This window comes from Hipposideros armiger, unplaced genomic scaffold (assembly GCF_001890085.2).
Source record: "Hipposideros armiger isolate ML-2016 unplaced genomic scaffold, ASM189008v1 scaffold_810, whole genome shotgun sequence".
Taxonomy (NCBI): Eukaryota; Metazoa; Chordata; class Mammalia; order Chiroptera; family Hipposideridae; genus Hipposideros; species Hipposideros armiger.
The window spans coordinates 12,067-26,339 of NW_017732160.1; the positions used below are offsets into that span (position 1 = coordinate 12,067).

At 38.9% G+C, this 14,273-nt stretch overlaps 1 protein-coding gene across 1 annotated transcript in view; it reads left to right on the forward strand.

Annotated features, from left to right (window-relative positions):
* Positions 1-2,766: 2,766 nt before the first annotated feature.
* The window catches only part of LOC109374317 (growth factor receptor-bound protein 14), a 61,629-nt gene continuing 50,122 nt past the window's right edge, over positions 2,767-14,273 (forward strand). The window contains exon 1 of the mRNA XM_019628825.1: positions 2,767-2,975. Within this exon, the coding sequence (XP_019484370.1) occupies positions 2,913-2,975 (63 nt within the window). The 5' untranslated portion in view covers positions 2,767-2,912. The remainder of the gene's footprint in view (positions 2,976-14,273) is intronic.

Genomic DNA, 14,273 nt, shown 5'->3' on the forward strand with positions numbered 1-14,273 from the left:
AACTCTTTCAAAATATTTAGCAAAAAAGCAAAATAATAGACAGTGTTATTCTACAATACTTCATTGTTGACCCTGCTATATTAAGTTTAAAACCCTGTTATGTCAAAATTTCAGTTTTGGAAATAAAGACCTGTGACACAGTCTAAGGAGAATGCATTTTAGGCCCGATTCTCTGCAGTAGGAGTGCAAGGAGTGTTTTTTCAGCACCTGCCTGGGGCTCTTCTGGGCCCCATACAAACTTGATTTCCTTGATCCTCGCAGTAATTCAAAAATTGTTGGCCATAACTTTTTATCCCCATTTTGCAGCAGCTGAGGAAACGAAGGCTCAGGTGACAAGATTAGTGAGTGTGAAAGTCATTTATAATAATGATAGAAAATAATAGAGTAAAGTTAAATTTTGAGTCAGTATCTACAACAGCTAGGAAGATAAAGTAGAATCAATATGAACACTTGGAAAGGATTAGTGAAAAATGAGACTTCCCATCTAAAGTGTGAATGTCGTCTCATTCATCTTTCAGCCTGTTAACTACGAAAAGTGTAAGTTTCATTTTTCAAAGGCTGCATTTTGCTGTTCGTGATTTTCACTGAAAACTTACCAACTTCAATATTCTAGTGTTCCAAAGATATGACTTATGACACTTTAGCAGTTAGTTGTCTGTCAAATGTTTTTTAAGCCTTTACAAGGCAGGCATGTTGTGTAATAAATGCCGACCTAAAAATGGACATTGTTTTGACTTGAAGGATTCATTTTAGTGTTTAAAAAGCTCTATAGTGTGATGTAAAACAGCAGCTTTGATTTCCACACACCTGCACTCAAACTGTGGAGTCAGCTTTTAGAACCTCACTTTATTTCCACATCAGTTATCAAGTTCTGCATATTCTTTCATCCTTATTGCATTTCAAAGCAAATGTCATTTCCTCCTTGAAGCCTGCCTTGATGTCACCCTCTGATGTGTAGTTTCTTCTACGGTGGGGTACCCCTGGTACATGGCATTTAATCGCAATTAGACTCATTTAGCCCACTACTGAGTGTGATTTTTTAAAGTTTAAAAACAAATATCTCTATTCCATTATGAGACACTGACCGTATCTTATTTATCAATATATTCTTACCACCTACCAAAGTACCTGGCACATTGTAGGTACTTTGCTTCATGATTTAGTGAGAAGAATTGCTTTGATTATGGTGGAACCCCATTTTTGAGACCAGAGATAACACCTCTTTGTAATATTCAAAGACTAAATTGAGAAAAGAAGAAAGAAAAAGCCAAATATTACAATAATCTTGAAATTATGTAGCTTCTGTAGGCTTTGTTATTCTTGGCCTGCTAAAAAGTGACTCAAGGTTAAACTAGAATCGTTTACTTCACAAATGATCACTCCCCTTTCAGTGTTAATAGATTTTTGTTGGTAGTTTTATTTTAAAAGACCATGATAAACTTAACTGGATAAGGATCAAATGAATGCCCCCAACTGAGATCTGTCCCTGACTTTGTATGTTTAGTGAACTTTCTTCCCCCTGGTTACCATTGTGAGGGATTGTAGGTTTTAAAATTCAAAGTAGGGAACTCTAGAGTTTGTAGAGTGGGTAGTGTTCCTCTTTTTTTTTTGAGGCATTTGAGATCACCATGCATATAAAACATACCCAAGAAAAAGCAGTCAAGGGCACCCTGCCTAATACCATCTAGATAATGAAATGGAAAGTTTGTGTCTGAGTTGCTGAGCATCTTCCATTTGCCTTGTGATGACAACAATCATGCTGTAATCTAGAAATTACGAGGCGGTCCCCTCATGCTGAAGGCAGTGGGGCCCTTCCTCGTGTCAAGGTTGAAGAGCACTGAGGAGGCGCTTATTAAAGTGTCGGTTCAGGAGGGAGTTTATAATGACAAAAGCTCAGATTAGCTTTACTATTGCAGTACCTTTTTATCATTTATGAGTGTTTGTTTTCATCTTTATTTAAACTTTATTGAAAGTGTTCTTGTTAGCAAGCAATGTTTAGTTGTGACCCTCCTCCAACTCCTTAAAACAGAATACAGTTTTTAGTTACTGTAAGAAAAAAAAAGCAAAATGGTCATTAAAAATTTGAGATTGCTTTGAGCAGTGATTATTGTTTAAATGTTTTTAATGGACTGAAATGTGCTAAATTAGACCTGTGCTTTTTAAAACCATAAGCATTTGAGATTCATATATTGCAGTTTAATACTTAACATTATTATTTAGGTTGATCGTTCAGGTAATAGTTAACAGGAATATTTAAATGTGTAACCTCAAGGATAGCTGAAAGTTCCATAATACAAAACTTAGCTGTTTAGGACATGAAATACATATCTGTATATTAGAAAACTTTTACTCAAACATGTAAATTAACACTTTTTGTCCAACTCTAACTTCAGGATTATTTTTTGTGCCTCATAAAATACATTCCAGTTGACTCATGCATCAATTTTTTGAGTAGCATAAGTAAATTTAGTTCATCTGCCTATTTGTATGCTTTAAATAGAGCAATGTAAACAGCTTCTTATCTTCCATATGTTGAAATGTTTTAGTCAAGTAAAGACAAAACTGCCTAGTCAACAAAGATGGCATTGAATTGCACTGTTTTGGAAAAAAAAGTAAGTGAACTAGATGCCTGTTAATCTGGCTCTTTAAATATCATAAACAAAAGTATCAGAATGTGTTTCCAAGGACAAAGGCGGAGTTTTCCGGGCTTTGATTGGTTGCTGCCTTGTCCTGTCCCACAGCCATCCTTAATTGGCTTTGGGTAGATTGGGATCACATAAGCAGGGTGACATTTATTGCTTTCCTAGTTGTTTCTTTGCACTGAGGCCTGAGATTCCCAAGGAGCAACTGTAAAAGATTTCTTCCCTTTTGCCCCTGATCTCCGAGAGGGGCTTATTCTAAGAAGAGCAGGCATGAGTCTCAGTGCGAGAAGAGTCACTCTGCCTGCAATAACGCCAATAGTTCTACAGAAAAGGGTATGTGGCTGCTTTTGCCTTTTTTTTTTTTTCCTTTTTCTGGCTGTTTTTTTTTCCCCGTTACTGTGTTTATTAATATGTTAGAACCTTTGGTTACATATCCTGAGAGAGACTATAATTCATTGAGGCTACAGGTAATTAAAGGATATATTATTGGAATTAGACTAGGAAAAAAAAAAAACCATGCTGCGCCCGAACATCTCTGTCGTGAAAAAGCTCCACCGAAAAGCAGTTTGGTCTCGATTTCAGGGCATTGTGATTGAGAGACTGTATTGAAGCTTTTTCTTTTCTTTTCTTTTCTTTTTTTTTCCCTTCTGCTGTAACTTCAGGCCTCTTTGCCTTTAGTTCAACAGGAAATCTGCTAGCTATTATGTTTTATATCGTTTACTGAGGAACATTTTGTTTGTTTGTTTCTCTATAATTTATAACACATCCATCTTCATTGTTGAACGAACTATATAATTGTTTTACTGTTTAAACATATGGCACTAGTTTATTATCCTCTGGCTTCTACCCATTTCTATCGAGTTTCTCCCAATTTGTTTAAGAAAAACTTTCCATTAAATTTCCCTGTGAAAGGATTTTCTGTTAATTATTAATGCAGCCATTCCTGTGCATGAAAATATTTTATTTATTAGTTTTTTTGTAAAGATTATTTTTATATCTTACTTGCAGTAGTGTATTTTATAAGATAATAAACGCACCATGTAATGAAGCCTTTAAGTAAAACTGAATATACTAAATTTCTCTTGTGCATACACTAAATGACAGCATTATATTAAACTCTTTCAAGAATCAAAACTGCTGCATAGAAAAAGAAAGCACCAAAACATATTTTTGGCAACATTCTTTCTAAATGGTTTTGGTGACACTAGACACTGTAATGTTTATTTCCATACCTGACTTTCATAGTTAACTGTTAACTATTATTGTAGTCCATTAAGTTTAAAGGTCATGGTTAAATTTATTTGAAAACAAACTCTAACAATTTAAGGTGTTTTTTTTTTGTTTTGTTTTGTTGTTCGTTTGTTTTAAGTGTTTCTTCTTTATTGTTTTTAATTTTTAGATTTTAAAATTTTCTTATACAGTCCACCATTTATTCACTAGGGACAGTTTGCTTGGCACTGGAATAGTATATGGTAATTTTGCCAAGATTTGTCTTTTATCTTGCTTGATGCCTTTCTCTCATCTTAAACAAATTTAATTAAAAATATTTTGCTTTGAGCGCGAATCTTTATTTTGATTTAGACTTAGCAGTGCATTAATAATGACCATATAGGTTTCCTGATTCATTGCGAATGTGAAAAGATATATTAACATATATCAAACCTAGATTGTTATGTTTGAGTTCTTCTTTATCTGGTTCATACAGCAGTTTAGATTAACCAAGAAGTGTTCATTGTGTAGTCTTTTTGGACAACATGTTGATGTGATGGAAAGCATACCATCTGGACTCTTCGTTTACTAACTGTGTGAATGACCTTGGGCAAGTCACTTAAACTCTGAGTCATTACTTTCTCACCTGTAAGATAATAGCGGAGAGATTTTCATTAAGTGCTCTCTTCGGTCTTATTTGCATCTATAATTCTGTGAATCAAATAATATAGTTAGTATTTCATAGTTATAGTAACCTATTTATTTTCTTAGAGTATAAAACACTAAAAAAGATGCTATCATTTTCAAGGACTTTGAGCAATTAGTCTAGGGGAAATTGTTATGAGTAAAAAACTTGGCTAGAAAATAGGTTCTAGCACTGACGGGTGAGTAGCAAACCAAGGCTACCGTATTTGCCGGCGTATAAGACGATTTTTTGGCCCTGAAAAATATGCCTCCAAGTGGGGGGTCGTCTTATACGCCAGGTACACTTCAGATAGACTGCCCATAGTGCTTGCCCCGTGCCATAGTGGCCTCCCGATGCCCGCCCACTTCATTCCACATACTGTTCAGGCATCAGCAGCGCTGCTGGGTGTATGCTCGGCTGTTATGCGATTTTGCTGTTATGCGATTTTACCACACTCGCAAAATCGCACACAGCCGACCATATAACAAACTCTGTATTTTGAGTGGAAATGTTAGGGGGTCGTCTTATACGCTGAGTCGTCTTATACGCCGGCAAATACGGTACTCTGGAAAGTTGTGATTACAGTTGATGTTAGTCCTGAGCTGCCACTAGCATATCATTGTGATTTCTGTTGGCCTTTTTATAAGCTTCTTGCCAGGTTTCTGTTATAATAATTACATAAGTCCAAATTCCCTAAGCCCAAATCTGTGTTATTCCCTAACACTGAGTACACGAATTAAATGTTCATATAATTTAGCACATTATGACTTGCAGAAAATACCTGATATTTTGACCCCCAAAGGATCCATTGTCTCTAAGATTGTTCTGAAAATTTTAGTATCTCTTATTTTAGGAATTGGGTATTTTTCTGCCTCAAAAACATCCATATGCTCTGGCTACACCATGGTTCCCCCCCCCTCCCAAATACGAAATTATTCCACACTTGTCATTAACTTATCATTTTCTGTATGCACCATTATTCGATGATCTTACAAATTAGTTACAAGCATTTCTTAGAGTGTTTGGGGGGCAGCTTCTCATTTTCCCAAGAAGGCAGGTACTTTTCCCACACGTTTGGCATAAAGTTTGCTCATCCTGAATGAGTAGCTCTTGCAAAATAATTTGCCAACTAGAATCCTAATCATTTGAAATGCCAACGGTATTCCTGACAATGGGTAGTAGCACTAGGGAGTAAATTTTCAATCAGCCAGTGTATCTGATCTAAATAACCGTTAAAAATCTCCTGAGAATGGTTAGGAACTTGAATTTTAAATATGGCTTTTAACACGGTATGGGCTTTTTTTGTGGCCGATCACATACACTTTGATCTTTGAGGAACAGAGTATTTTGGTAGACTCTCCATCAAGCAAATTGGAAAGAAATTTTTGGCTTCCTTTCATTTTATTTAGAACTGATTTCCTTGATTCTTAGTGAATCAAGGTTCCAGTGAAGGTTTCATAACATCCTCCAGAAATTTCCATCAAAGTTTCTGAATGAATCCTTTATTTTGTAGCATTTTTCTCAGATAACTACTAGGTTATGCCTTTTTTTTTCCCCGTTCAGATGAGAAGACTGAGTTTCTTGGCAGTTGAGTGACTCATGCAAGGTCACCGAGAAGGTCAATGGCAAAGCTAGAAATAGAATCTAGGTCTTGTGACTTCCAGTGTGTTTCTCCTGGATACGTTGTTACCTTCTGAAATTAATAAGTTAATGAAATTGCCTTGTGGTGTGTATAATTGCCATTCAACTTCTAGCCTGGAATTACCTTAGACAAATCCTTTCCTCCTCCACTGTACCTCTGACTCCCCATATGCTCTAGTATTGAAAACGTTTTATTCAGAAAGCAATGGTAAGCAACAAAGTGAGTGAGTGAGAGAGAGAGAGAGAGAGAGAGAGAGAGAGAAAGAGAGAGAGAGAGAGTGTGTGTGTGTGTGTGTGTGTGTGTGTGTGTGTGTGAGAGAGAGACAGAGAGAGATAGACAGAGAATGAGAATGAGAGAGAGAGAATGAGAGGGAGAGACAAGTAGAGAGGGAGAAAGACAATTTATACCCGATGTTCTAGATCATACGTTACATCAAGAAAATATTTTAAGGCCTCGAAGAATTAACAAGACTCAAGCATGGTAAAGAATAAATGAAGTACAGTATAAAATACATATTTTTTTATAGAAAGGCTACAAGATCATAAATCCTGATGTCCATATTCTGATTTTGTGGGTAGTAATCTTTCATGCCTCTATCAGGTTAACATTGTTTTGCAAACTATGCTTACAAGCATTTCTGCATTCTTTATCCATACTACAGTTATAGAGATGTGGATAAACACACAAGATCCTGAAGGGTCTTCTGAAATCTCAGAGAAGAAAGGGATAACTTTTAGGATATATTTTTCTTAATATTCATATCCTTTAGAAAATCTCAAATTCATGAGTATAATATGGAGCAATGCCATTAAGCAAAAGATTCAAGATGTATAGATCCACATCTATACAAGAGAATAGTTTGTTATATTCATTTCCTTCTTCATACAATTAGAATCATTGCTATGTTTTGTTTTTTTATTGATTTTTGTAAAGAATGAAATGGATCATATCACTCTTTTGTTCAGAAACTTTTCAATATGTACAGAATCAGTCCAAACATATGTAACATTCACTGTGCTTCAGGACCTGGAGGCACCTCAGTTTCCCCAGGAGCCTCCTCTCCAGCACATTGTTTTTCTCCCCGTGCTCCATCCAGTGTCTGCTGTTTTCCCCTCTGGACTTCTGCTCCCAATCTTTTGCTCAGTGGCCTGTAGACAACTCCAGGCTCCTGCTTGCTTTTCCAAGGGTTGTTTCTTGTCTGTGCCCCAGCTCAGGCTGTGGTACCATCTTGAAACCTCTTAAGACTCTTTCTCATTTATCTTAATGTTATTCAATATTAGTGGACTTGCCTTTGTTACTCATTCCTCAATTCAGTAACGACTGTCATGTAACATCAATTTTATTATTACCTTTTATGAAATTTAAGTCTTATTAGCTATCCATAGGTGTGTATCTTATGGTTTCTGGCTTTTCAAGTTTGACTTTTAGCCTTCTCTGTGTATCTTGTGTATTTTTTATGTATCTTATACTATTTAGTTTTCAAAGTTTGCCTCTTTTTGTCTTACAACTAGATTTTACAAATTTAAGGGAAAGTCTTTTTAAACAAAGTGCTTTGTCAGTTACAGGCTGAATTTAATTTCATGTAACCAGAAAACTCAAAAGACAGCATATTAAACAGGGAAGAGATTTATTTTTCTTTTACTTTACAAGAAGAGTCGGTCCAAAGCTAATGTAGCAGCCGCTTAATGTCCTGAGGCAACTAAGCTCCTGCTTGCTTTCCATTATATCCTTCTTAGTGTGGTTCCCTTTTCCTTTTATGGGGAGATAAATGCAAATCTGCCGTCAGTCATCCTGTCCACATTCCTGGCATACACATGGGAAGGACCTAGGGCATGCGGTCAGTCCTGTCAGATGTTCAAGTGCCACCCTGAAATAACCAGGCGCTTCTGCTTCCATCTTACTGGCCAGGATTGTGTCACGTGGTCAACCCTGGACACAAGGGAAGCCAGGAACTGTAGGCCTTGAGCTTGACACACTGCCCTCCTCATCAGAATCAGGATCCATTAAGAACGGAGGGGGCGGGAAGGGTAGTGCCTGGTGGGCAGTTTGCCATTGCCACTACAACTGCCTTGGACATAGTAGGCCCTTGGTATATATTTACCTTGGATTTTTATTAATGCCATGCCAGATGTGAAATATGGTAATGCTGTCTGAACAAATAGATGCTCTTACTTTTACGAAGGTAGCAGAAGGTGTGCTCAGTAGGGAGACAGCAGGTTTCCTGAGTAGGGAGGGTAAGGAGATCCACAGGTAGTGCCCTGAGTTCAGGTGGCTGGCTGGCTGGTTTGGAAGGTGGTCGTGATATGGTCGTGAGTATTGTTATTGCCTTTTACCCAGAGTTCTCCTTCTTGCCAAATGTTGGTCTTTCTTTTGCCCTTTTCATCTTTATACAGGGTGACTTATTTGCATATTGACCCAGGAAGTGCACCACACCGGTGAATGGTTTTTGTGTTTTCACAAACTGTTTTTTTTTCCCTGAGAAGTGAGTTTTCAGGAAGTGCGATGGAGTAGAGATTCTGTGTTTTGGAGCCAGGAAGTCCTGAGTTTAAGCTCAGCTCTGTCACTGACCAGCCTTCTTTGAAACCTTTGTGAGAATCAGTTTTTCTGTCTTGGAGATCGTGAGGCGTCCTAATCGAACAGTTGTGAGGATTAAAGAGGATAAATATTTACAAGCATTTGCCGTATAGTAGAAGCTCAACAAATGTGAATTTTTTACCCCCACATCTGTAAAATGGCATGTTTTCCTAGTTTCATAAACAGTTTAAAATCTTCCTAGTATTATGAATTTAAATTTTTTGTTCCCTGTCCTATTAAGGTGGTTATATAAAAATGTCCATGTAGCAAACAAATCAAACAAAAAGTAGTTGGCCTTGATACAATGCAATCAGGGAGAGAAAGATAATATGCCTTTCAAAGCCTTGTTCGCTTTGCTCCCTTTCTGTAACTTTAGGTGGATTCTAATTTGAATTTTGAAAAGTAAATTCAACTATTAGGTTGTCAGAAAAGTCATGATGCATTTTTGCAACAAAAAACATAAAACAACCCATGTCATGACTTTTCCAACAACCCAATATTATGTGCTGATAAGTGGTGGTTAGGTGATAATAGGCAGGTAGGTTATTTCTCCTTTTACTATCCTAAGGAGTACCAGGCAGGGACTCCTGGGTCATATACTTGAAAGAGGTAAAATCGTGTCTAGTGTTTAGACATTGTTTCATTAGACAAAGGTGACGTCACTGGACTGTAGCTATATGAAGGCAGGGGCTGTGTCACTTTTGATCATCACTGGACTCAGTGTTCAGCACAGGGAAGGTACAGAGTTGACATATAATTACTATCAGTTCAATAAACGCAATTAAGAAAACCAAACAAACTCCATCTTGCTGCTATAGGCAATTTGGTGTACTCACTGCCCTCCCCATACACCAATAAAAATAAAAACAGCCATAATGTGTTCAGCCCTGATTGCAAATTCTCATTAATCCCCGTAAGAACCCTGCACGGCTGGTGGATAAACCCAGTTTGGGATGAGGAAAATGAGGCTTGGAGACGGTAAGTATCATATCCAAAACACGCTGCTAATAAATGGTGGAGACGGGGCTGAGCTCCAGGCCTGCTCTGCCAGCCCAGAAAGCTGCCTCTCAATCGCATGGGCACACGCCTGCTGCAGAGCTGGTCACACAGTGCAGCTGCAGTGCTCTCCTCTCACCTGTAGTCTACTCATCGGACAAACCTTGAACCTTTCTGCCAGTCTGCCTTTTGCTCTCCTAGTTATTTTTCCCTTGTTCACTCAATCTCAAAGACATAGTGACTAAACTGCGTTAGAAGTGCTTAGAGCTCAGTGGGACTGTAGGCGTTTCTTGGGTCCTCCTTATAAATGCCGTATTTACTTTCAAAAATTTATTATAAGAATCTCTAATAGTAATTGAGTGCTATCAGTTTGTCAGCACTGGGTCTGTTTGACAATATGAAGAATCTGAGGCTCAAAACTGATAAGCTGGAGGTCTGGGACCTGGCTCACGGAGCGGACTCCAGGGCCCATCACAGCCATGAGCACCTGGATGAGCCCTCGTGAGAACAGGGGCTGTGCCCCATATTATGCTGTAAGCTACAGTGCCTGGTTCACACTGGGCAAGAAAGATTAAAAATAGCCGCTGATTAACAGTCTCAGACTCTTACTCGGGGCAGCCTTAGAGCTGGCTCTGCTGGCTGCGCTCCAGCGCCCTAAGCCAAATCGAGAAAATACGAACCTCTCTTTGGCAGAAAAGAGAAGCAAGACCTTGGGTAATTTCAGATATTAAACCCTCTGAAAGGATAAAGATTTTTCTACCCTCGTAGGATATTAAAAATGATTGCTCTTAAGACAGTTCCAAAAGAGAAATTAAAAGCTCATTTTGGCAAGTACAGCATTATCAGAAAGTGATTATAGGTTCCTAATTGGACAAGCATATTTGGACATATACATTCAGTTGTGTTTGTGAATATACCAGGAATATTATTTCATGGTTTCAGATGTCTAAAATTAGTTTGGATGGCTCTATCAAGATTTGAAGAAAGATTTTTACATCACCATTCTAAATGCCAGGGAGAACCTCCAGTTTCAGATTCCTGCCGAGCAGAGAGACAGAGAGAGAGAGAAAGAGAGAGAGAATTCCTGATATATATATACAGTATATGCCAATATTCCTCTTATTGAAGTTTAAAATATAGGCATGATTTATCTTAAGAATTCAGAAAGTTGAGAACATTTAGGAATGATTTAAACATTGTTAAAAGCTTGTAATTCATATTAAGCAGGACCTCTGTAGGGTTAACAGTGTTAAAGTTGTCATTTTTCAAAACATATTTTCTTCCTCTATTTGCATGCACTGAGAAATAGAGACTCCCTCTGCTGGCTATTTCAGTATATGCAACTTTTCTGGCAAGTTATGCTGAGAAAAGGGAAAGACAAAGGAAAAAAAACCTTTTTTGACATTCAGAAAGCTAGGTGCTTTGGGACATATATGCATTTTTATGTTCTGGTGTTTAGTTACCCAGTAGTTGTATCCAAGATGGTGTGTAGAGGCAGCCGCTTAAAGGAGCATGCAAGTTGGATGGGCGGAGTGGAAAGAGCAGGGTCAGGTAGGAGCCAGAGACAGGCTGCCCTGGCCGGCTCTGCCAGGGACCAGCTGGAGACCCTGGGCAAGTCACAGCCTCGCCAGCTGTGGCTTCTTCACTTGTAAAACGGGAGGGTTTTAGTGGGTGTTCTACAGGAGCTCTTCTAACTGTTAGTATTTTAGGGTTCTAACAGTACTGATTTCGTTTCTTTTAAAGGAATAAGCGCTCTCTATGTTTTATACTGATACAAAATAAATATTTAGAAAAATGAAACATAGGTAGAATTACAAACGTGGATATAAATTATGTGTCCCTAGTGTAGTCTTAGGTCTAGAAAGTGATATTTCGTATGCTATTATAAGTTTACAAAATAATGCCCCCAAATGTTCCAGAAACACTGAACGTAGCATATTTATTGATTCTGTGGCACCTTAAATTAAAAGCAGCACGATTATTTTATATGTTTCCAGTTGAACGGTGACATACCATTGATGGTAAATTACACCCAAGTTTCAGTGAAGTTAAGTGTGGGAAAGCATGCTTTTAAAAATCCGTGAAATAAGGCAGTTCCTAAAAGTGCTTTGGCGGATGCCGTCCCACTCAAGCCCTGTAACAAAGTCTGATATGTCCTGGGCTCTTACAAATTGTTCTTTCCTCCTCTCTTTCTCCCTCTTCTCTCTTTTAATCACGTCTCCTTTCCCCCTCCCCCAACTTGTCCTTCTTTCTCACTGTGTGAAACAGTTTTTAACTTTTTTCCTTAGACATGTCTGATGGTTATTCTGGGAATAAATGATTGCTTAAAAACTGAAATGAGATACTGGAATAACACTGTGTCCAACACAAGCATGACCAGTGGCTTTTTTTTTTCTTTTTCCGCTTTAAATATGAATAAGCATTAGCACTTGTGAAGGTTTTTTCACTTCAAAGATGAATTAGTCAGCACTGGCATCTTCACAGGAATTGCATAAGTTTTAAAAACACTGAGGCTTCAGAGAACGCTCCTTTGATGAAGTCATTGGAAACTGGGGGACCTGTGATGTGACCCTCTTTATTAGTCATACTGGATTGAGGTCCTAGGATAACATTTATAAATACATATGCATATGTGTGTGTGTATATGTGCACCCATGGTTTAGGATATTTTTAGACTTCGTTTTTAATGTTTACCTTCTTTTATAATGAAATTGGAGCTGCTGCTTTTGCCTTTTTTCCTACCACATAACAGAGCTCACTGAAAGGGCTTCCAGTGTCTCTCTGTAAACTTGCACCCCCACTTGAGTTAGGGTCTTTCTACCCTCAAGGGAGAAAAGAAGCCCTAAGAAGGAGCAGTCTGCAGGGCTTTCGGCCTGAGGCCAGGAGCGCAGGAAGGAAAAGAGCCGATAGAGTGGAAAGATTTTAAGGAGACCTTGCGGGCCTCCTTTGCCTGCAGACTGTCTTTCTTCTCTTGGTTGGAAGGCTAGATGGGGCATGATTCGGCAGTGTCACTGATCCAACCTGCCAGGTGTGGCAGTGCTAAACCCCTGCCCTGCCAAGTTTGGGGCATTTCCAGTAGTGCGGCCATGCTAGGCCTCCTTGGCCTGGCCTGACGCTGGCTGGGAAACAAATGAATACATCATAAAACCCTATCCTTGCATTTGAATATATATCCAGAACTTATGGAAGACCTATACGGATCCCCAGTAACACAGGTCCGTTCACTCTGAATTAGTTCATCTCTTTATCCAGGCATGCCCCGCCCGTAATTTTCCCATTGAAATGTAGTAACTTGCAGCTGTATACAATTCAGAGTTTTTACAGAAGTGGTGTGGGGGTAATCCATCTCGTCACCTTCAGGATTGTAGACCAACAGAAAGAACCTGCCTGGGTCAGTGGTGGCCTGATGGAACTGCCTCACCACACCCCAAGCTGTCCACTTCTAGTTCCAAATGTGAGAAAAAATAAATAAACCTCAATTTTCTTAGTAAGCCATTGTAGGGTAGCTTTTCTGTGACTTCTAGCTGAACCTGTTCCTGAATGCTTAAGTCACCATGTGCTCATTTATCCTTATTCTCTTACCTCTTTGTCATCATATTCTTGTAAAACTGTCATTTAAAGCTTAATTCTCTATTTTCAGCCATTGAAAAATGTACCCTGTCACTTGTGTATCTTAAAAGCAATCCCCTATTGCAGTAGCCCCCTCTGTAGTTTGTATTTGTGGAAACCAGTGTTCAGCAGCTCTGGATGAAGACACCTTTCACAGGCGCCCGGGATTTCTCATCTGGCCTTCATAACTTAGTCCCTCTGATCGTGGCAAACTGCTTCGTTTACTGTTCTGTGTATATTTTTACTCCTTCGGGCCTTCATATCTTTGCTTATAATGGTTGCCCTACACAGGTGTCTTCCTACCTTTTTTCTGAATTCTCACCGAATCCCAGACTTGAAACGTGCCACAGAGGTCTCCTATTCCACCTTTGTTCAGTTCACAGATTTCATGAAACATCGCCTATGTTTTCTTTTTGGTCCATGTGTCTCTCTTCTCCCTTAGAGGCTTTCAAACCCTGTGAGGTTTCAGAGCTACTGTTTTGGAATCCCTAACATTGTCTCCTACCAGCTACCCATGATGGTTTCATTCACCACTAAAAGTGTTGTTGATTGCTTACTGTGTGCCAGGCCCTGTGCTAACTGCTGGGGATGTAACGGGAAGCGAGCATTGATGCCATCCCTGCCGTCATGCAGCGTTCTGAACGGTGGAGGCCCATGCATAGTAATTACAAAGTTGGACATCCACGTACATGGAACAGAAGGCCGGGACCTACACTGGGAGGGTCACTGAAAGCTTTCTCAGTGGCTTATCTGAGGGATGAGAAGTAGAAGGTGGAGAGACAGTGTCCTAGGCAGCAGGTGCAGTATGTGTAAAGGTGATGCATCTGTCAGGAAAAGGATATGGCATCTCAGGAAACTGAGGGAAAAAATACATGGTTGGAGTTAGAGAATAAGGAAGGGAATAGAGGAAATAAAG